Source organism: Muscardinus avellanarius, assembly GCF_963383645.1.
Source record: "Muscardinus avellanarius genome assembly, chromosome: 12".
Classification (NCBI taxonomy): domain Eukaryota; kingdom Metazoa; phylum Chordata; class Mammalia; order Rodentia; family Gliridae; genus Muscardinus; species Muscardinus avellanarius.
In genome coordinates this window covers 94,220,191-94,243,277 of record NC_137798.1, presented here as the reverse complement: position 1 = coordinate 94,243,277, position 23,087 = coordinate 94,220,191, and the positions used below count along the sequence as shown (strand labels likewise).

The 23,087-nt window shown below is 49.0% G+C and overlaps 1 protein-coding gene across 4 annotated transcripts in view; it reads left to right on the top strand.

Annotated features, from left to right (window-relative positions):
• TTC7B (tetratricopeptide repeat domain 7B) overlaps positions 1-23,087 on the top strand; it is a gene marked incomplete at both ends in the record, with an annotated part of 236,690 nt that overhangs the window by 179,751 nt on the left and 33,852 nt on the right. For 2 of the 4 annotated variants that reach the window (XM_080707808.1, XM_080707807.1), the window contains 2 exons: positions 2,176-2,273; positions 19,982-20,122. In XM_080707808.1, coding sequence (XP_080563934.1) covers positions 2,176-2,273; positions 19,982-20,122 — 239 coding nt within the window. Of the gene's footprint in view, positions 1-2,175; positions 2,274-7,081; positions 7,247-9,707; positions 9,759-19,981; positions 20,123-23,087 lie in introns of all 4 variants that reach the window. The other 2 variants (XM_080707805.1, XM_080707806.1) reach the window with 2 other exon arrangements.

The window sequence follows — 23,087 nt, the reverse complement described above, 5'->3', positions numbered from 1 at the left end:
GCGGGCCAGGCTGGAGAGGGAGTCTGCAAGGGGAGGCAGTGTGGGAAGCTGGTGGAGTGGCGGTCTGGAGGCGGGCAGCAGAGCCCTGCTGTGTGCTCCCCTCAGAACGGCAGCCAGACCGGGCCCATAGCCCCAGCTCCGCTATGACCAGCTCATGTGCCCTCTCCTAACACCGTCCCCTCCTTCATTAGACAGGACTACTACCCAGGAACCCATGACAAGTATCTCAAAAGCTTGTTCTGGGGATGCAGATGGGAAGTAGAGCCCAGGGAACCTTGAACCCAGCAGCTGTACCCTAGGGCCATGAGAGGAACTTTGAAAAATGGCAGATTCCCTGATAATTCTGATTAGTAGGCCAGGACTGGGACCTAGGCAGCAGGGTGTTATAGAAACGCGCTCGTGACCCTGTCGTGGGAGTGCACACCTGCAGTCCCAGGGCTTGGGAGGGAAACTGGAGGATTGTGAGTTCAAGGACAGCGCATGGTAACTTAGCAAGGTCTTGTTTCAAAATAAAACAATATAGGACTGGGCCATATCTCAGAGATTGAATGCTCTTGGGTTCAACCCTTAGTACAAGAAAGAGAGAGAGAATGGGTTGCAAAATTACGGAAAATACACACAATGGAATTCTATTCAGCAATAAAGAAGAACAAAATTGTCATTTGCAAGAAAATGGAAGGACCAGGAGAGCATTATGCTAAGTGAGATTAGTCAGTTGCAAAGAGTGAAGGTTCCTGTTTTCTCTGATCTGCACAAGCCAGGGAGTAACTGGGATGCCAGAGGGACTCCAGGCAATGGGGGAGAAACCTCAGAGGACCAGGGAGGCGGGCTAAGGGAGAGGGAGGGGGAAGACTGCGGCTCACTAATGGAGATACTCGCTTTGACTATGTGTACATGTGTGAGTATACCAACGGCAACCTCAGTGCTCTGTATTGGGAAGGGGACAAGTGGGAGGCGGGGCTGCACCAGGAGCTGTGCGCATGTATGTCGCTGTCAACATGATTTACTTTATGATGTGAGACTATAATGTACCAATATTAAAAAAAAAGAAAGGGACAGAGAGAGGAGGGGACATGAAGGGGGGGCAGGCAGGCTCTGGTAAACGTGGTCAAGTGTCAGATATTAGGGAACCTGGATGAAGGATACAGAGGAGTTCTCTGTATCATTCTTGCAACTTTTCTCTATATTTGAAATTAGTTTTAAAAATACAGCAGAGCCGGGCGTGGTGGCGCACGCTTGTAATCCCCGCGCTTGGGAGGCGGAGACAGGAGGATCAGGCAGGTTCGAAGCCAGCCGCGCTGGCTTAAGAGACCCTGTTTCCACATAAAAAAGTAAAAAATAGGTCTGGGAGTGTATCCCAGAGGTAGAAGGGCTTCCAGGAACCCCAGTACCACCAAAAAAATAAATAAATAAAGTAAAAAATATAAAATAGGTCTGGGAGTGTATCCCGGAGGTAGAAGGGTTTCCAGGAACCCCAGTACCACCAAAAAAAAAATAAAATAATAATAATAATAATAATAATAATAATAATAATACAGCAGAGCCAGGCATGGTTATACACAACTGTAATACAAGTGCTTGGGAGATCAAGACAGGATAATCATAGGTTCAAGGACAGCTTCAACAATTAGGTAGTCTCAAGGAAACCTGGCAAGACCCTGTTTCAAAACAAAAAGTAAAAAAGAAGTGGGGGTGCAGCTCAGAGATGGAATGCCCCTGGGTTCAATTCCCACGACTACAAACTAACATAGAGAAGTAAAAGGAAAACAGTTACAATAAAAAACAGAATGCTCTGACAGTTTTCTCAGGTGCCAGGGCCCCGAGCGCTGGTATGGAGTGTTGTTCGTGAACACATCTCAGAGGTGGGGGGCTCCAGGGCTTAAGGGATTCTAGGACCTCACAGCACTGAGTGCTGCTCAGCCTCACCCTGGGGAGCCTGCCTGGAATATTTTATTTTCATACCTTATAATGAAACAGAAACTAAAACCAGGAAGGGCCTGTGGGTGCAGATGCGATAAGCCCTATGTGAGACTGGAAGGGACCCCAGCCCTTTCAGGCGGAGCCAGAAGGCAGGATGCCTGGGCCACCTGTGGATCCATGCAGAGGAGCGCAGTCTGCGCTGGTGTGGGGCCCCTCCCGCCTTTCAGTGACTGATGTTTGCAGTGTGTTTTGCAGTGACTCTGGACGTGGGAGCAGCCTCTTAGATAGAACCATCGCTGACAGACGACAGCTTAACACTATCACTTTGCCAGACTTCAGCGATCCCGAGACAGGTGAGACTCAAAAGCCAGAGGGGATGGAATGGTGTCTAGGAGACAGAGCCAGCGAGGCTGGGGGACCGGCCTCCCGCGCCAGCCTGACACTTAATGACATGTGTTTCTTCTAGTCTTTTTCTCAAGTATGGCTGCACAGTTGGGGAAGTAAGATTCTCTTTAAAATATATGCTTCTCATTGCTCTGGGAGCTTACAATTTGAAACTAGAATCGGATGGTTTACATCCCTCTCGGGTTTTCCCTGTTTTTCTGTGTTTCTCTTTAGGTTTCAGATGTTTCTGAAATGGGTCCTTCTGGTTTCTAATCAGCGGCACATATAAACACAAGATGCCCAGCAGAAAGGTCTGCAGGGTGCCGGGCGTCTGTCCACTGTCCCCACACGAAGGCCCACGCGCTAGAGCCGCCGAGCAGGACACCTGCCATGTTGTTCTTGTGTCCCTCATCTGCCCAAGCACAATGTCCACAGCTCCAAACCAGCAATTGCGACAGTAACACTCACTATTCAGTGCCATCTTGAGGGACTCCGCAGCCCCACACAGCATAATGAAATCGCTCAGCTTCGAGCCTCCAAGGTAGCTCTAGAGCATCGTGTAGAACCCACGCCTGTTCTCTTCCCCCACCGGCTGGGGGCTCTGACAGGCTTAGTCCCTGTCTGGGCATGCCTGGTCTTTTAAGGGCCATCTCCACCAAAGGACCCTCGGCGTTTATTTTTTGTCCTTGTGCTCTCATCAGAGCCCCTCTGAAAAATGCCAGTCTGGCCACAGGTGGGGTGGGAGGGATGGGGCTCTGGTGACCCCTGCAGTCCTCAGACCACACTCATGGCTGCCTACAGGCTACCTCCTGCTGGGCTCCCCTCCACCAAACTGACAGCCAGCTGAGCAGTCTGACCCAAGGGCCCTGGGCTCTCAGGTGCATTGCTGGGCATGAGGAGCAGCATACATTGTAAACTAGTACATTTTACCATGGCCTGCAGCCTCTGCTCAAGGTGCAGAGACCGAGCCACCGGGGTGCATCCTGGCACGATCTGTCCTCACAGCTGGCCAGCAGTCCTGGGCAGCAAGGGAGGCAAGAGTCTGGTAAGACAGTGCAGCAGAGGACGGCTCTTGGGGCATCTCCTCCCAGGGAGCTGTCTACCTGTCACTGGAGGAAAAGGAAGGCCAGGCAGTCACCACCTGCCATGGTGAGCTGGGACACGGGGCACAGAAGCCGGTGAGACTCGCTCTGGCACCCAAGGCACTGGGGCTGATTCAGAGGAGCTGCACAGGGCCATCTGCCCCTCTGGCCCCCTCAGTGTCCCGTGAGGACAGTCGTACTAAGTCGCCCCTGTCCTTCCTTGGCTTGGTCATGCATTTCTCCGCAGTTCCCAGGACTTACATGCAGTGACACATTGAAAGCAGGTAGTGACAGAAAATCAATGAGGCCCTGATCACTCTCCCCCTCGCCCTCGGGATGGTGTCCAAGTGGCTTCTATGCTGGGGTTAGGACCAGCCCGTGTATTCTGCTTCAACACAGCAGCATCCACAGAACCCCTGTTTGGGAGAGTTCCCTGCTCACAGGAGGAGTCAGGTGTGAAGAATCTGGGCTCCCATCAGAGCCCCTTTGAAGAATGCCAGTCTGGCCACAGGTGGGGTGGGAGGGATGGGGCTGTGGGGACCCCTGCGGTCCTCAGACCACACTCATGGCTGCCTACAGGCTGCATCCTGCTTGACTCCTCTCAACCAAACTGACAGCCAGCTGAGCAGTCTGACGCAAGGGCCCCGGGCTCTCAGGTCCACTGCTGGCCAGCCGCGCCCTTCCCACAAAACAGGAGTGAGCCACCACCTCCCAGCCAGTGGCCGATTCATTCTTATACCATCCACAGGGTCCTTCCTTTCACCAGCTCTGTCTCCAGTGCCACAGAATGTTGTTGGCAAACCATAAAATTAACCAAGAGACCAGGAAAGCAGAAAAACGGAAGGCCATGTGAGGATCGCTTAGCAATTGCAGGCTATTGAAGGACAGTAAAATGTTCTAAAATGGTAGTGTAAGTGAGAGAGACTGAAAAACTAGGAAAGCCTGCCCAGAGGTGGAAAGGCCAGCTCGACTTGACTAACGGAGGCCAGCTTTGCTGAGTTAGGCCCTTGCTTGGTGCTGTCACCCGAGGAGAGGCTGTTCCCTCCTGTCTCAGCCGCACCCCTCTGTGGCTGGCCGACCTGGGAGCCACCATGGGTGCTGCTCATGCTTCTCATCCGACTCCAATAGGAAACATAGCTCATAATCTGAAAGCCAGAAGTCTAACTCAGAATGCACCATGAAACTGCTTCCATCCCCACACCTCCACCTCCCTGGCCCTAAAGGCAGCCATTGGCATCCGCTCTTAGTTTGCCCTCCCAGGGGTGTTTTTTCATGCAAATGAGCACATGTATTTTTTTTTCCTACGCCGGCCCTTACCTAATCAGCCATGTACTGTATATGCTGTTCAGCACCTGACATGTTTCACTCGCCAGCATATCCTGGAGATGCCTCCATGCCCATCCGCAGAGAGCCTCCTCATCCTGTCTTATATGTGTGAAGTCTCCCATGGCCCCACATTTTAGAATCCAGATTCTTCCCATCCAGCCTGACAGCAGACACACGTCTGCCCTTCGCCGTAGTTTTCAGCCCAGGCTGGCTAACGGTGAACGTCCACTGCAGCACTGTTCATTTAGAGAAGCTGCTAGGCAGTGGGCAAAGGAGAAAAGGAACCTCGCTGAGGTCAGAATGCTTCCAAGCTGAGCAGAAGAGACTCGGGTTGGACTCCGACTGGAGATCCCCGCCCTGGGTGGTGACAGCATTTCGCTAGCGCTGGTCCATGCCACGTGGTGCCCACCTGCTTCCCTAAACCCCCTTTGAAGGGCATGGGCATGGTGCTGGCATCAGGAAGGGTGCACTGGCTAAAGCCACGGTGAACGCCTACCATGCTGCCAAACGCTGGGGCACAGGCTCGGAGCCCCGAACTGTGCAGAATCACTCCCTGGTGAGGCCACGGGGCCTCTTTGAGTAGTTTTGTTTCATCCCCAGGACTACATTTATCGATTTTTATTTTTCACTTTCCATTATGGAGAATTACAGACACACAAGTCATTCCTGTGCTCCACGTTTCTCCTGCCCCACACTTGGTTTTTGCAGAGTTGCCTCAGGAACATCACAGGCATATTTTGCCTATTAAAATTTTGTATGTTACAGCTGGGTGTAGTGGTGCACACTTGTAATTCCAGGACTTGGGAGGCTGAGACAGGAGAATCACAGGTTAGAGGGCCAGCATCAGTGACTTGGGTAGAACACCCCTGAATTCTGAACACTGGATATATAAGACTTTCATATATATTAACATATAATATGTATGATATATATCACACACTGATAGAGACTTTAATAAGATATAACTACAGTATCATTATGACATGTTCCAAATCATTATACAGTGCAGACGCAGTGCTTTTTATTCCAGAAGTGGTTGCTTAGCTGGAAGGTGGGTTTCTACCTCTGAAATTATCCCTGTGCAGATCTGTGGAATAGTGTGAGGATAGCTTACATCTCTCAACTTTGATCTGGCTGAGTCCACTGTAGCTAATAGAGCAGAGTTATATTCTCTTAAGTGGACATGTTAAACTAAAAGGCCCCCCTTCCAGCATATGATTTCCCTTCTGACACCCCCTCTGTTCCCTTTCCCCCACCTCAGTCATCTACTGTTCCAGCCAGTGCAAAAGCGACCCAGTGGAGTGACAGTCTTGCTTTGAAGCTATGTATGAGTCATTGTCTTTTCTTTGGAATAAGTCAGTAGTTCCTTAAATAGAGGATAAAAAAAATATATATTTTTCTTCCTTTTGCCTTCAAAACAGGATGTGGGGTAGGGGGATTTATTTTCATTCATTGGTAGATATTACCGGATACCTATCCAACAGCAAAATAATGTTTTAACCTGAAAGTTTGATGGCTCTTGTTTGGGAAGGTTTCCGACTGCAGCTTTGGTGGTCTCTGCGTTGCTATGTACCTTCCCAGCTGTAAGACATAGAAGCAGCAGTCTTAGCTTCCTTTTCAAAGACCCCGCTCATGGAGCCCACTGACCACCCCAAAAAGCTTAACACTCCATCTTCAGGATGCTGGGACCATGACATATTATTGTCCCCTAGTGCACTGCACCTTGGAAAACGTAGTTTTTAAGTAAACTGTGTATAAGTGCTTCTCATAAAAAACAAAGCTATGAGGCCGGGCGTGGTGGCGCACACTTGTAATCCCCGCGCTTGGGAGGCGGAGACAGGAGGATCACGCTGGCTTAAGAGACCCTGTTTCCAAATAAAAAATATAAAATAGGTCTGGAAGTGTAGCCCGGAGATAGAAGGGCTTCCAGGAATCCCAGTACCGCAAAAAAAAAAAAAAAACCAAAGCTATGGAGAGTCAAGTCCTACCCCTTCCCAGTTGAAAGGCCAGTGGGGTTCTATAATATGTCCTGGGTGTTGTAGGTTAAAGATGTATTATTTTCAGCCGGTTACTCTGCTCCATCTGTGCCCACGTAAATCGTAGTTCCTCTTATTCCATGATGTTGTTGCAAAACAGTTAATAGCCAGTGGAAAAACAAATTTGTTTTCTTTGAAAAGCACTTGTATTCTATTGTCAGGTAGAAGAACAATTGTGTATTACATGACCTCATTTTCTTTGCAGCTTATGTGAGTATATTAAAAGCTAGTTTCTTTTCTTTGTGTTTCTAAAGTTGTGTTTTGGTTTTGGGTTTGTTTGTTTCTTGTGTTTTGCCTTTATCTTTTTTTCTCTCTCTTTTTCACTTTTTTTAGTATCCGATTCCTCCACCTCCTCCTCTTCTCTTTCAAGAACCGAATCTCCTCTCCACCTGTTTGTGTCTTCTCATCTCCATTCTCCTCCCAAACACGACTCCTTTGTGTGGCCCCCTGCGGCTCATTCACTCGGAGACTCAGGTCCCCGCCGGGAGCCAGCTCTCTGTAAACATGGCTTTTGCTGCCTTATTAGACCTGCTTCATTTGCCTGGTGTTTTATGTTCTGATAATCTTCCTAACTGATAAGCCGGATAGGACACTCCATCAAACTTGTCTGAGGGAAGATCTTGCTTATTTGAAAATCCAGACCCGTTAGGGAAGGAAGGAAACTTGATATTGCAGGCAAAGCCGCTCAGGTTCCAACTCCCTCTGACAAATAGAGGGGACTCCTGAGCCGAGTAATTTGAGCTCTTTGAGAATATTGCTTGGGTCCTTGTATGCTTCTGTCTGGAATTGATATAAATGCACAAAAATAAATCCTGTTACAGAAAAGGCAAATTTCAAATAATAATGTAATCCTAAGACTTTCCAGGTTTCAATTTACAAGTTAATTTATCTCAACCAGTTTTTAATAATCAAGAGCATCTTCTAAAGATAGTGGCCAAATGCTGTTAAATGTGTGGTTATCAGCTGGCGTGATGGCGCACGCCTGCGATCCCTTGGGAGGCTGAGACAGGAGGATCGCAAGTTCAAGGACAGCCTCGGTCACTTGGTGTGACCCTGTTTCAAAATAAAAAGTAAAAGGGGCTGGGGTGTCACTCAGAGGTAGAATGCACCTGAGTTCAATCTCTAATACCACACACACACACACACACACACACACACACACACACACACACAGTGAATCTCAAACTATACTGTGTCTGAAATCACATGGGGCTTTTAGATCTGCGAGCCCCTGGGCTCTGCCCCCAGGGTCTGCGTGTAGTTCTGTAGGCCTGAGCTGGGGCCAGAATCTGGATTTATAAACCACCCTTGTGTGAGTCCAGTATCGGTGGTTATGGACCATATTTTGAGAAACGAGGCTATAAATTGTTTTACAGTTGTAAAGAAGGAAAATGTAGGGTTTGTGTCATGAAACTGTATAGGGAAACCAAACAGCATGTTAGTCTAATCTTGCTTTAACATAATGCAGAAATTTTGAAAGTCTACTTTAGGGAGTTCCAGGATCTGTCAATTAAAAAAGAAAAAAAAAATCCCTATTAAAATGAAACACTGATTGGTAAAGTCCTTAAAAGGCACCTGGACAGGGGCCGCACCGAGAGCCTCCACCCTTGTGCTCCCTCATTTATTTAACGTTCACTTTCCTGCCGCACTGCCAGGAAATTTAATCTCTGTATCTGTGATTTATAAGGGCTCATCTTTGTTCCAAATGCTCAGTTATATGCTGAACAAAAGCTCCTCGGGGGACTGCTGCCAGAAAGGACTTCATTCCATAATGCCGCTGCGTTAAACCCACACGCCGCGCCAGCTCAGAATGCAGCGAGCAGCTCAAGCGAACCGTCCGCACCTCTGACCTTCCCCATCCGCATAGCAAGTGTCCCCAACCTTGCTTTAATGGCGATCCCGGTTTTCCAAAATGGGAGGTGAAGGTGGTGTTTACAACTGCCTATGTTGTTTTTAATTCACTTAAAAGCAGACATTTTTCCTTAATGCAAGGCCTAGGGCAATTGCCAACTTTGGTTTTGAAAAAAAAAATTTTTTTAACACTGAATTCTGCTGAGTTTATTGCCTTAAAATAGGACCTTACCGTATTGGAATAACATTATATGTTTCTATGATCCTGTCTGCTCTGCCCACACAGCCAGCTTGCCTACCTCCACACCTGGCCATGGTCTTATCGGGTGCATCCCAGGGAGCCCCGTGTCCTTTTAAGCCTTCGAAGACCAAAGTTCTTGCGCTTCCATTGGAGCCCTTTGTATCCTATTGATTTGGCGGTTGTTGGGGTGATGAGCACCCCCTCGGCTTTCCGCCGGATGTAGTCTATTCTAAGGAGCACTGTGTTGGTCCTGGGAAGCCACACATCCTTAGGATGTGCCTAGCTGTAACCAGGAGTTTCAGCTAAGCCTGATGTCTGTCCTCCCCACAGATACAATGTGTAGTCAGAAAGGGAAAGAAACATCCTAATCAATGTAGAAATCCACGATCACAGTTGTAACAAATTTACATCCCAGTTCTTTCCCAGAACAAGCAGGTAGGTAGCCAACGCCTGAGGTTTGATGAATTTCTCCCTCCTGCCCTTTGACTTCCTAGGAATGAAAAGTAGCCCAGCCCTGCACATTGTTGGACTCAGGCTTAGAGTTAATAGGTGGAAAGATCCCACACCTACTCGTTTCATTATTTTTTCCCTTCCTTTTGGAATTTCCTGCTCTGGAAACAAAACACAGTACATGAATTGGTCAGCTTCCCTGTGCTGGGTGAACATGTAAATATGGAAGGGAATACCCAATTGGCCTTTCTTTAGCTTAGGGGGAGAGAGAGGGAGAGAGAGAGACAGAGAGAGAGAGAGACACCAGACTTACAGTTGGAAGGTTATTAGAACTTTCTTTGCTTTCTAGCCTTAATTTTGATTTTTCTACTGTTTCGTTTCTTGGTTTTAATTTTTGGTTTGATCTGTTGTTCCAAGGCAACTCTCCAGAAGCATACTTTCATGGTTTCCCCTCCCTTTTTTCAGTTAGTAAGTAGCTTGCCAATCTGTTAACCCTTCCAGGGGGCCCAGAATCACACCTCCCTCCACCGTGGAATGCGTGTTGTGGCGTCCAGCGTTGGGAATGCGGGGATCGTGTGGACATCTCGCTGTTGCCTGCTTGCCCACTCTGTCCCTGGGGCCCAGCTCCCCCGAGAGACTCCAGTGTACTCTACACAATCCGCAGGGGCGGAGGCAGTATTGGTCTGAGAAGGACTACAGAAGAAGGCGTGGCAGAGAAAGTGCCCACGTGAGGGCCGGCAGGGGCCAGACAAGAAGTGTCCCTGGCACTGAGGGGAGACACCCAGTCACCCCCAGTGTGGTCATCTGTGAATTATAGGTAGAGAGAACCTATCAATCTTCCCCCTTTGCAGTATAACCATTATCGCTGCTTAGAAAAGCCATTCCAGTTGATACATTTCCTAAAGGTAGACATCATAAGACCTAAAACCACATAACCAAAAGTTTAAGCAGACTAAGAAATTCCCTAGAAACAGAGCCAGTGCTTCTAAGTCTTTAGTGAATGGTTAACATTTTCTAAAGGATGTTTTGTAGAACTCCTGGTTCTGTCTGGTCAAATATATGGAGGAAATAGCCTGTCTCCTGCCTAGAGTGTCAGAGTTACATTAGCATCTTAAAGGCTCTGAGAAATCTCGCAATTTAAAATATTCGAGACTCCTGACTTTGAGCTGGTGTTCCCAAGTTAGCTTCGCCATTTTTTCACCCTCTGGAGTCAGTGTTCCTTGCGTGAAATTTGGGGAGCTGAGGACATGTATGTCAGGCCGGTGCATTTGAGTGATCTGAGCATGTAGTATTTGGCAAATGCCTCCCCCGGGCTGGATTGCCCTCTCTGAAATCCAGCTCAGCCTCCGTGCGGCTTCATGTATTGTTGAAAAGAGCCCATCATAGAAAAGAGGTATATATTGGTGTTGCCATTACATTAGAGATTGTAAAAAGATTTCACTCCCAGGCTTCTTCAATATCCAGCTCCTCAGAGACATTAAAAAATAATTGATTTTCAGAGCCAGGCATGGTGGCGCACGCTTGTAATCCCAGCATTCGGGAGGCTGAGGACCTGAGGATGCGGTTCCTGGACAACCTCAACTACTTAGTGAGGTCCTCCGCAACTTAGTGAGACCCTGTTTCAAAATAAAGAATAAAAAATAGGGCAGGGGGTGTAGCTCAGAGGTCAAATGCCCCTGGGTTCCATCCCCAGACCTGCCAAAAATAAATAAAACTTGATTTTCAGAAAGTTATAGCCTCAAAATTGTAGCATTTTATTATTTTCTAAAACCTTCAAGAGCCCTGATTGGTTAAATAATGTGAGGCTTGGTGCATTTCTATAAAGGACAAATATTTTATTTTCTTTTCTTTTTTTTTCTTTTTTTTTTTTTTTTTTTTTTTTGGTGGTATTGGGGGTGGAACCCAGGGGTTTTCTACCTCTAGGCTATACTCCCAGACCTACTTTATACTTTTATTTGGAAACAGGGTCTCACTAAGTTGCTGAGAGCCTCACTAAATAGCTGAGGCTGGCTTCAAACCTGCTCAATCCTGTCTCAGCCTCCCAAGCGCAGGGATTACAAGCGTGCACCATCACGCCCGGCAAAGACAAATATTTTCTATAGAAATACTCCAACTCCCTAAAAGGTTAGAAAACCTGAGTTCAAGGGCCAGCTCCGCAGAGGAACCCCATGATTTATTTAATCTCTGTGGGCCCCAGTGTTGTCATGTGTAAAAATGTAAATTTAGTAATATCCTATTCATGCATGCCTTTATGGCTTACCACTTCCTGTCCCTGAGTTTAAGGCCCAGCCAGGGTGACTTTCTCCATGAGATGCAGTGGGTGCAGCCCTGTCTCCCCAAGACAGAGGCCCCCAGGACAGAAAGGCTGCAAAGAGCTGGGTGGACCTGCTGGGCTGTCTCGGCGCTGCCCGTCACTCTGCTCCCCAGACTGGAGGACCCCAGGGTCCCTGAGTGCTCGAGCAGCTGTTGCTTGGTGTGCTGAGTGTATGCTGGCGTTTTATTCCCTGTCCAAGAACACACTAAAATCAGGTTCCTGGCTTGGGTTCTTGGCTCAACTTTTAGTGTTGATTCTGATAGGATCGTCACTGTCTTTGGTAATAAGTCAGCAGGAGAAGAGAATAAACAGATTCATGAAAGTGCACACCTCTGCAGTGAGCTACGGTGGAGAAATGAATTCAGGGTAGAAGTGAGGTTATTTTTGCCCTTGTTTTCTTCTTTGCATTATAGCTGGCATTTTATCATTGACTTTGCATTTTCTAACATTCAAAAATGTCTGTTGTGAGCCGGGCGTGGTGGTGCACGCTTGTAATCCCTGTGCTTGGGAGGCAAAGAAAGGAGGATCGCTCTGGCTTAAGAGACCCAAATAAAATTAGAAAATAGAAAATAGAAAAATAGAAAATAGGTCTGGGAGTGTAGCCCGGGGATAGAAGGGCTTCCAGGAACCCCAGTACCACCAAAAATAAATAAATAAATAAATGAATAAATAAATAAATAATAAAATCTATATCTAAGCTGGGCGTGGTGGCGCACGCTTGTAATCCCAGCATTCGGGAGGCTGAGACAGAAGGATCACGGTTCAAGGCCAGCCTCAGCTATTTAGTGAGGCCCTGCAACTCAGTGAGACCCTGTTTCAAATTAAAGAATAAAAAATAGGACTGACGCCGGGCGTGGTGGCGCACGCTTGTAATCCGCGCGCTTGGGAGGCGGAGACAGGAGGATCGCGCTGGTTCGCAGCCAGCCTCGCTGGTTTAAGAGACTCTGTTTCCACATAAAAATGTTAAAAAATAGGTCTGGGAGTGTAGCCCATGGGAGTGTATCCCGGAGGTAGAAGGGCTTCCAGGAACCCCAGTACCACCAAAAAAAAAAAAAAAATAGGACTGAGGGTGTAGGTCGGAAGTAGAATGCCCCTGGGTTCTGTCCTCAGTACCTCAAAAAATAAATAAAATAAAATCTATATCTATATATATGAAAACATTACTCAGATAATAACCTCAGTATTTTTGAGGAGTGGCAATTTATTTATTTATTTATTTTTGGTGGTACTGGGGTTCCTGGAAGCCCTTCTACCTCCGGGCTACACTCTCAGACCTATTTTATATTTTTGAAACAGGGTCTCTTAAGCCAGTGGCTGGCTTCAAACCTGCGCGATACTCCTGTCTCCGCCTCCCAAACGCGGGGATTACAAGTGTGCGCCACCACGCCAGGATAAGGAGTGGCAATTAAAAAAAAAAAAAAACTCTGATATACATAGCCTTCCCAAATAGAACCTTTTCTCACTAAATACAATTCAAGCCGGGCGTGGTGGCTCACACTTGTAATCCCCACACTTGGGAGGCTGAGACAGGAGGATCGCACAAATTTGAAGCCAGCCTCAGCTGGCTTAAGAGACCCTGTTTCCAAATAAAATATAAAATAGGTCTGGGAGTGTAGCCCGGTGGTAGAAGTCCCCTGGGTTCCATCCCCAGTACCACCAAAAATAAATAAATAAATAAATAAATAAATAAATAAATAAATAAATAAAATTCTCCCTAATTAGTTCAGTGGTGTCCTTCTTTAGACAATGTTGCATGGAATTACAGGAGAATGACAAGTCAATAATTCAGGGCACTCAGACAGAAGCAGGTGTCCAGAATTACCATAGTGGCAAACCAGGCAGCTTCCCCCAGGCAGGCAGGCAGGCAGGCAGGCAGGCAGGCAGGCAGGAGGGACAAAGGCCAGCCTTGGGAGGGCCTGTGGGGTGCAGCAAATCTTGATTATGCAGCGTGAGGGTTTGGGCGACCAGGAAGCAGCTGCCCACGGTAGTCCTCCAGAAGGTACTGTCTCCAGCCCAGAGCCACCTGCGCACGTGCGCGCGGCGCCCCCAGCAGATGCACTCTCCCGCATGCTCGCCGGCTTCCCGCCACGCTTCCGTGTGACCACCTGGCCTGCCAGTCCCTGCCAGCCGCATGCCGGGCCGGCCCCCGCATGCCCACTGTGAAGGGGGTTCCTGCCTTAGAGAGAACTTGACCCTCCCAGGAGAAGACAGTCCTGCCCCAGTGACTGGTGGTTGATCCCCTCTCCTCAAGCCATGGGGAAATTGTGATCTCATCCTGGGGCCACAGGTTGGGCTATCCTAATCTATTCTTCACTCACAGCAAAAGGACATTCTGCTTCCACGGATGACCTGAGTCGTGATCAAAGGAGCCCATGGCAAGAGGCCCACTGCAGCCCGGCCCTGCTGCCACCAGAGGGGCCATGGCGGCCCCCAGAAGTAGCAGCTATGGAAGGGAGGCCACCCCCAGTAACCCCCTCCCTCAAAAGGCAGGACTACCCTCTAGCAAAGGTGGGGATGGTCCTTACTCCCCAGGAGGAGGGCCACCAATATTCTATTTGGTAATAAGAAAAGGGCACAGCGGCTGAGACGGAGCTCATGGTGGAGCATCTGCCGAGCCAGGGCAAGGCCCTGCCTGGGCCCCATTGCCAGGACCACAGAATAAACAACTCAGAAAGATGCCGAGAAAGATGCCGCGCTGGGGGCTGGTGTGAGAGTGGACTCCTCCATCTCTTCTTCTTCCTCCCAAAATTAAAGCGACAGTTCTCATTAGTCCTCGGCCTGCCCCTTCTTCAGCCCAGGTCCTCCTGGTTGGGAGGTGTGGAGACAAGGCTGCTAATGGTCTGCAGTGTCGGGCTGATGTATTTCCGAGCTCTGTCTTCAGAAATATTCTCTTCCTGTTAAAAATGAAAAGCCTGGAGCGGGCTGGCCGGCAGGTGCTGAGTCACTCCGCGGCTGCGGCGGATGCAGGGTCCCCAGGAGTCGGGATGGCTGCTCTCTCAAGTTTTAGCGGCAGGGCTCTCTAAGCCCTGAAAGCTGAGAAAACTGTATCAGCAGAACATTGAATTATTTTGAGACTGAGGGAAGATAAGCACAGAGAGACTCATTTGTGGTGGATGATTTCTGCATGGCTCGGTTTCTTTTGCAGAAAAATGGAGGGAGGGCAGGTAGCTGCTGCAGGAGCATGAGGCAGAAAGAATGTGGGTGACAAGTGGAGATGGGGCTTGGGACGCAGCCACACGATCCCTCCTCCTTCCATGTTCATGTACACAGACAGCTGAGCCAATCCAGACCGGGGAAGCACCAGAATAGAGCAGCCGCATGTCAGGCGTGTCTGCTGGTGCTGCTTTTTTTTTTTTTTTTTTTTAACCCAGGGGCATTCGAACCCCATGCCAAACCCTAGCCCTTTTTTTTTTTTTTTTTAATTTTTTACTTTGAAACAGGGTTTCACTGAGTTGCTGAGAACCTCAGTAGGTAGCTGAGGCTGGCTGCAAAGCTGCGATCCTTGTCTCATCCTCCCAAGTACTGGGATTACAGGCATGCATGACCACACCCAGCTTGATGCTATTTTTGGTAGAGGATTTTGTTTTTGTTTTTCACAGAGGATAACCTAGTTGTCCATCATTCCTGTCACCAGGATGCGCACCAAGTCACTAGGTGGACAGGTTTGGTCTGAGATCTGGTTCATGATCTCCGTGTTGTGCAGACACAAGGGGAGAGAGAGGGAAGGCAAGGCATCTTTCGCAGTAGAGCCACCTCGCCTGCCTCCAGAAAGCCAGAAGGGCCACTGGAATAGAAACCCCTGCCTGTGTAGATCCAGCGCGGTCAGACGTGGCTCAGCCACCTAATTTCCTGTACCTTTTGCTTACCAGAACAATGGGTTCTAAGATTCCCTTTGGATGATGAACTGTGATGGTGAAATAGGGCTCGGATGCAGGTATCTTCTTGTAGGTGGAAAAAGGAGTATTGGAAAGGCATCAGCTGCAAAGCGGCTTGAGCGGGCTGTCGCCAGCTTCCTGCCTGTGGCAAGGTTGGCTCAGCAAGCTTCAGCATACCATAGGAAACCTGGGGAGGGGCACAGAGCATGTGTGCAGTGTCCTGAGGTCAGTGCCATAGATCCTGGTCCTTGCAGAGTGTTTCTCACCACGGTTCCTGGTCCTCCCCTGTACCCCCACCCCCAACACAGACAGAGGCTAGAAGGAACCTAGAAGAAAACTCATGAAAAAGAACCAGAACTGTTCTTGAAGCAGCATTTTGCTTTTGCACCAGGTGTCTAAGGGAAGCTTTTCTCTTGAAGGTCTAGATGGGAGGGCAGAGAAAGCCATTGGTTCAAGGAAATTGAGATCACCTCAGCTCCAGGGCATCCCATGTCCATGGACATTCCAGCAGTTAGGTCCCAGAGCCTGGGTCAGGTTTGAGCGGTGCTCTCACCTGCCCACTTCAGCCTGCAGATCACTGCCGCATCTCCCGACCACTGTGTCTTGAGATCAAGGGGCACATTACGTTCTTGGCAGGGCAGTGCTGCCCAGCAGAGCCCCTAGGGTGACAGCAGCAAGAAGCACTTCACAAATTAGTGCAATAAATAAGAGGTGCTCATGAGCCTGGGGACTTTCCCTGCTCACCTGTCGAGTCTGATTATTTGGAAACTTATTTCTCCAGAGTCTTGGGTTTCAAGTTGGAAATACGTCCTCTGTTCTTCCTTTTTAATTGGCTTTTCAAGCTTCAGTTTGTTCATTTCTGCCATAGGTCATGTTCAGAGCAGGAACACATTTGCTTTGGTGAAAAAGAAGAGAGTCGCTTAGAAACCCGTAGGTTAGGACCGGTGTCTCTCATTGTTTATCTACCTAAGACAGAATCTAGTATCTATATTGACACTTTAGTACTTTGAGACAGTAGGATACAAACTCTTTTTGTTTGGTTTTTAATTATCCCCCTAAATTCTGATCTCATGGAAAAATTTTATTTGTTGTCTAACTGCCAGGAAAAGTAGAAACTATTCTATAATTTTACAATTATTGTCAGTCTTCTGTTAGTATTAATAAATTTCTGAATGCTTTAATATCTGTTCCTAGTTCAGAACATGCTTTTTACCCTTGTAAATTATGTTCCACAAAATTGACTAAGAAGGAAAAAAGTTTATCTGGTAAATCTCCAGTTATCCTTTTCTCTGTTATAATGGTCTAGTTAGAGATGAGAGAGGCGGGATCTAATCAGAGATTAGTGTTTAATTCCCGCCCAGTGTTTAATTCTTAACTGTTTGGCAGTGCCATTTTTAGTCCAGATCATTAGAAGTGATGACCGCTGTACTAACAAACCCTTAAGACCGCGAGGGTTCTGTCCTCGGACCCACTATCAGGGAAGAACTGTAAGTACAGAGACAAAAGAGGAGGCCACTGTCTTCCTAGTGTGATGTGTCTGCTGACACTACTCATTATTTCTCAGCGGTTACCTGATGCCTAGGGTGGGCCTGGCACTGTTAGCCTCTGAAAATACCTGAACAGAGGACACACTCGTGCCTTGTAGAGCCACACAGTCTAGTAAGATAGTTGTATCAACCTTAGAGCTGTGGTCTGGCAGCCCCATGGAAGCGCCGAGGACGAGGCCTCACGTACGGCAGGGAGGAGCTGCAGGTCGCAGCAGCTTCCTGCCGGAGGTGGCATCCGAGCTGGAGTCAGAGGCCAGATTTGAAGTCAGACCAGTGTTTGAGTCCTAGTCTGGCACCAACTGGCTGCATGCCTTTGGATAATTACATAATCTCATCAAGTCTGGATTTTGTCATGTAAACAATGCAGATAACATCGTTACTTGCCTCACAGAACTGATTGAAGATTGAATAATATATGTAAAGTGCTAATCACTGATCCTGAAACACAGTACATGCTTTAACACCACCGACCACCGCCATCGCCATCATTATCATCCTTGGCCAGAGACCACAAGTCCTTGTGCAAAGGACTAGAGAACTAGAAAATTGATAGGATTCTTCTACATCGGGGAATTATTATTTTTTCATTATTATTTTTAATGAATTAATAACTTTAAACATGTCCCAGTTTTAGTTTCTAAAGTGGTAGAAAAACACCAATAAACAAAACCCACATGAACGTTGCCAGGGTCTTTAATAATTTCCCAGAGTCCAATGGGGTTCTGAGACTAAAAATTCTGAGGACCACTGTTCTAGACAAGATCTCGGAATGCTGTTCCCTGGATGACTGTTGGGCGACAGAAAAGTAGCAGAGCCCAGGGCGCTGGCCTGCACCGGGCTTTTCCTGACCAAATGTTAGTCACATCTGTCCCTGTCCCTCCAGGCAAGAGAAGCTCAGTTTTAATTGCTTTCCAATCAGTCACTTGGGGTGGTTAAAAAGTCAGTGTCTGGCCCCACCTCTGGAGTCAGTGACTCACTAGGTGGAGGGTGTAGCTGTGACATCATGATCTTTTAAATTCCCCAAGAGACTGCCACATGAAGCCAGGGCTGAGAACCACAGTGCAGGGTATTGGCGAGAAGGGCGGGCAGCAAAGTAATGGCACGGTTGAGAAACCACAGCCTCTAATCGTCCTTTTGTTGAACTGGCCATGGCTACTAAAAATCTCAGGGGAATGATAGCAAGTCTGTCATCAAAGCTCAAATATTATTTCCTATAAAAAGGGTAAAACAAAGTAAGATCCAACATATCTCTAGCAGCTTCATCATTTTGCTATTTTGATTTCTGGAAAACAGCTAGACATACTTATGTGTATACCATTTGTAGTTTTGTAGCCAGACTTCATTTTCCCGGTGTCATAACACCACCAGTTAGAATCCTCCATCTCAGCCTCGATTACCTCATTCTTGGGCAGCGGCTGACCTCTGGAAGACTTGGGAGGCTGTTCCTCCAGGCTGCTGCCCTCTCTGGTTTTCCTCCGGGGGTCGCCTGTGCATTATCCACAGAGGGGGAATGCTTATCTTTGGTAGCATTTTCTATCCACCCAACCCCAACCAAAGGACTGGAATGTAGTTACACGGACCTATGCTGTCATGTTGGAACAGTTAAAATGCAAAAGTTGTCCGATGATCGCTGCAAGTCCTCTTAAATTGAATAAATTAATGGTGCGTTCCAAAGCCCAGCTAAAATTAATGTTTTGTTCACAATTTTATATCATCCAGTGTAGAAAGAGCTTTATTTATCTTCATAGTGAGCTTGTTTATGTATGTATTTATTTATTTATTCTTGGAGACAGACTCAGGAGGTTGCCCAGGCTGGTCCTCAGCTCATGGGCTCAAGTGGTCCTCTTCCTCAGCCTCTCTGGAAGCTGAGGCCCAGGTGCATGCCCCCCACCAGCTCTGTAGTCAGGATTGATCTGTACATATTCACTGCTTCAAGTTTCACGATGAGCTGGTAGTCACCACAATCAATGTTGCAACCGTGATCTCCTTCCTCAGCTTCCTGATGCATTGTAAATTGAGTGTTGCAGGGGGAATATAAATATTAATAGTTATGAATTTGAAATAACAGAGAATCCTGCTCTCAATTCTGAATGCGTACCTCCAAGAGTGAATGTGTTGGCAACCAGTGGGGCGCGAGCCCCGTGGACGGAGGCGGTCTCTGGTCAACCGGGAGGACCTCCACAAGGGCTCCGTGACCTCTGGCTCATTCACCACAGCGAAGCCTTCGCCTGGAGGGTGTGCTCAGTGGCCCCTTTCCTTGGCCTCAGAATAGCAGGTTTACAGAACAGTCAGGCAGGCTCGTGGCCCCTATGCACCATCGTCCACTCGTGTAGCACTGGCCTTAAGAATAGACACGTCTGACACCCGGGGCAAAAGCGCACTCTGCCTACTGTTTGGAGCACGTCGTAGACTGCAGTTCCGAGTCCAGGGCTGTCGCCCACCTCTGAGAGGCCAGGCCACATGAATGGGATGGGAAGCATCGGGTTTGTGTTGAGAATGGCCAGCCGCCCACTCCAGGCACTAGCCCAGAGTCGAGCATGGGGCTCACCCGCCTCACCTGCAGAGTTCCTGAGCTTCGGCCCTGCAGGGTGCTTCGTGACCTGCCTTCGTCGTCGTCCTCCCTTTGTGCCTCTGTTAACACCGTCTCACTGCCGCCTCGCTGGCTGTCCTCCCGTCCTGCCCAGCCTGTGCCAGGCTGCGCTCCGGAGGGAGCACTTGGCATAGCATGTGCCCTGTGTGTTCACTAAAAGTTATCAGCTTATGCCAAAGGATGAAACTAAGGTTCCAGGCTGTACTGACTGTCCCGCTGTCCGTGTGGACAGTAACTCAGGCGTCCTGGGGAGGGCGTGTGTGCGCCTTGCGCTCGTGTCCGTGTGCGGGAGGGCTCGCTGTCCAGTGTGCGGCTGGTGGGCTGCCCTTTCGCTCCTGATACAGTCTTCTCAAAACCTCCCACAGGCTCTGTCCACGCCACATCGGTAGCAGCCTCGAGAGTGGAGCAGGCTCTGTCGGAAGTGGCCTCGTCCCTGCAGAGCAGCGCCCCCAAGCAGGGCCCGCTGCACCCCTGGATGACGCTGGCGCAGATCTGGCTGCATGCAGGTACAGCCCGGCCCTCCCTGTCCAACTCCCACTGGCTGTGCTCCCGGAGGCTGCAGGCCCTGCAGGTGCTTGACTGTCTAGCCCAGGAGTCCTCGCGGCTAGAAATCAAGGCATCTGTGGCCAACGCCGACTGTAACGGCTTCTCTGCAGTTGCTGCCTCTCCTGTCCCTCCCCTGGTCACAGCAGAGCCTGGTCCAGAGCGGGCGTCCAGCAGAGGGTTTCTGGATGTGACTCCTGGGGAGTTTGCCATGTGGGGTACCTGGCTTGTGCTGTAGCGACACCCCACACTATCTTTGTGGGTGACTTGGGGTGAGTCCTACCTGTACCACTTGCCACCTGGGTAGACTTGAGTTTTTCTTGGCCCCCCTCAGCCTCAGTTTCCTCATCTGCACCGTGGGGTTAGGATGGCAGCTAGGGCTATTCTGATAACGGTGCCTCCTGGGGCCCATGAGCACAAGGCACGTCCCAGCGGCCAAGTCTCCGGCAGAGGGGACGAGGGACATCCCTGGCACAGATGTCTCTGTCAAGGCCAGATCAGGGACGATGTACTTGATGTCCCTCCTCCCTTCCGACATCACCCCTGGTGGCCCACACAGGAGAAAGCAGTGGCAGCCACTGACCTGGGAACACTCTGGGAGCCAGGTGACTGCCCCTGCCCCAGTTTCGCTCAGGAGTCAGCTGGCTGGGCGCTGCTTCTGCACAGCTAGCAATCCAAGACACAAGTCCAGCGCACGGGCATTTCAACAACGAGAACTCCACCGTACAGCGCTTCCAAGCAAAGCATGGCTGTGGATATCTGTGTGCTCCTATTTCTATGTGAAAGGTGGCCTCCGACCCTCCATGCAGACACTCGACCTGCATGATCCTGACCAACCCTTCGAGGCTCTCCTGCGGGGTGATGCCAGAAGCCGCGGCCCACACGTGGCTGGGAAGGGTGCGTCCCACCCACCAGTGTCCATCTGTTCAGTCCTCCTTTGTCAAGGCCTCACACGGTGCTCAGCCCCGCGTCTCCATCCGTGGAGCCAAGTGTAAACGCATGGCCGGTTTACCTGGCTTTGGCAATCACGGAGCCCAGCACAGTCAGCATTTTCTGTGTTGGCATCTTTAATTGAGTCATAACAAGTATACCGTAAATTAACAAATTATATTCTTCCGAACAGAAGCACAAAAGAGGGCTGATTCATGAATGTGCAATTGTTCTTCCCCTCTGGGTGCGCTCCCCAGCCTTGGGCCTGTTGCCCAGAGAGGTCACAGACGGGCTGCCTCCGAGGCTAGGGCCCAGCAGGAACGCCTCCTCCCCAGCTCTGCACAGTCCCAGCACAGGATGCTGGTGCTGTCGTGTTCCGTCACCTCCATAAACAGTAACCACGAGCCGGGCGTGGTGGCGCACACTTGTAATCCCAGTATCTGGAGGCTGAGACAGGAGGATGGTGGTTTGCAGACAGCCTCAGCTACTTAGTGAGGCCCTTTGCAACTCAGTGAGACCCTGTTTCAAAATAAAGAATAAAAAATAGAGCTGGGGGTATACCTCAGTAGAATGCCCCTGGGTCCCATCCCCAGTACTGAAAAAAATAAATAAATAAAATAAAAATAAAAAGACTAAAAAATAGGGCTGGGGGTATAGCTCAGAGGTACAATACCCCTGTGTTCCATCCCCAGCACTGCATTAAAAAAATTTATACAGTAACCACGGAGGACTAGACCTGCCTGGTCTAGTGCCCCAGTCAAGGTGCCTCGCTGAACATACAGGCTGCCATAAGTGCAAATTGGTCTTTCAAATTGGGCTTGAAGAGGAGCTTTGAAGGGCCAAAGCCTCCATCTCAGAGGGCTGACATCCTTCCCAGGTGCTTCTCTGGCTTAGTGACCCGAGGGCCAGGAGGAGAGCTGTGCCTGGGGGGCGCTGCCCCTCCCTCGGCTATCAAGGGACTTGCCTCTCTTTGCATGGTCCTCTGTGACTGGGGAGGGGAGGTTTGCAACTGTTTATTAGCTAGAACATTGAAGAACTCGGTGCCTGAGATTCAATGGAGGACTACCCTCAAGTTTTTATATAAAAACATAAGCTCATTTCTCATTGCCATGGTCTGTAGGACAGAATAAGGCCTCAGTACTGTGACTGGGCTTTGACCTTCCACAAGTTGTTGGGACTGACCTCTAGAGGGCAAAGGCCGTACTCTCTGCAGACGCTGGCTGCTGTTCCTGTGCACATGGAGTGAGCGTTGCATGTCGTATGACAAGTGGAACCAACTAGAATCTTCTCAGAATTTGTGCTGTATTAACTCTTTCAAAGCAACAGCCATCTGAGTCAAGATTTGGAATTCCACCCTATCTGCACGTCGTCCTTAATGAGGTAAATTCAGAAGAAAACAGACAGTGTCCACTGAACTGTCAGGCTGCGCCATGTGTGCCTTGAGCGCTTCTGCTCTGAGAGGCAAAATAAAGGCAACCTCATGTTTTGACAGCTCGTGGAGACCAGGTATCACGTCCTTCCCGTGCTCGTTGTCAGCTTCAGTGAGCGGCAGATTTCTTAAGTTTTGCACACTTTAGAGAAACTGGATCAAGGCCCGACACCCAAGGCCTTGGTGTCAGTGTGGCATTTGTGGACCTGTTTTCTATTGGTGGTTTTTTTTTTCTTTTTCTGATGAGTTGAATGTCATGGGAGCTCGTGATAGGACCCCATGGTGAAGGTGGCCACAAGAGTTTTGTCATGTATGTATGTATGTATGTATGTATGTATGTACCTATCGCAGTACTAGGGATTGAACTCGGTATCACACGTGTTAGGTAAGCACTGTACCACTGACCTACATCCCTAGCCCTTTCTTTTTGAAACGGTGTCCAGACTGGCCTCTCACTTGGGCTCTTCCTGTTTCAGCCTCTCGTGTAACTGGGTTTAAAGACATGTGTCACCGTGCCTGCCTCGTGGCCCCGGATTTGAATCTTACAGGAAAAGCCACTCTGAAACGAC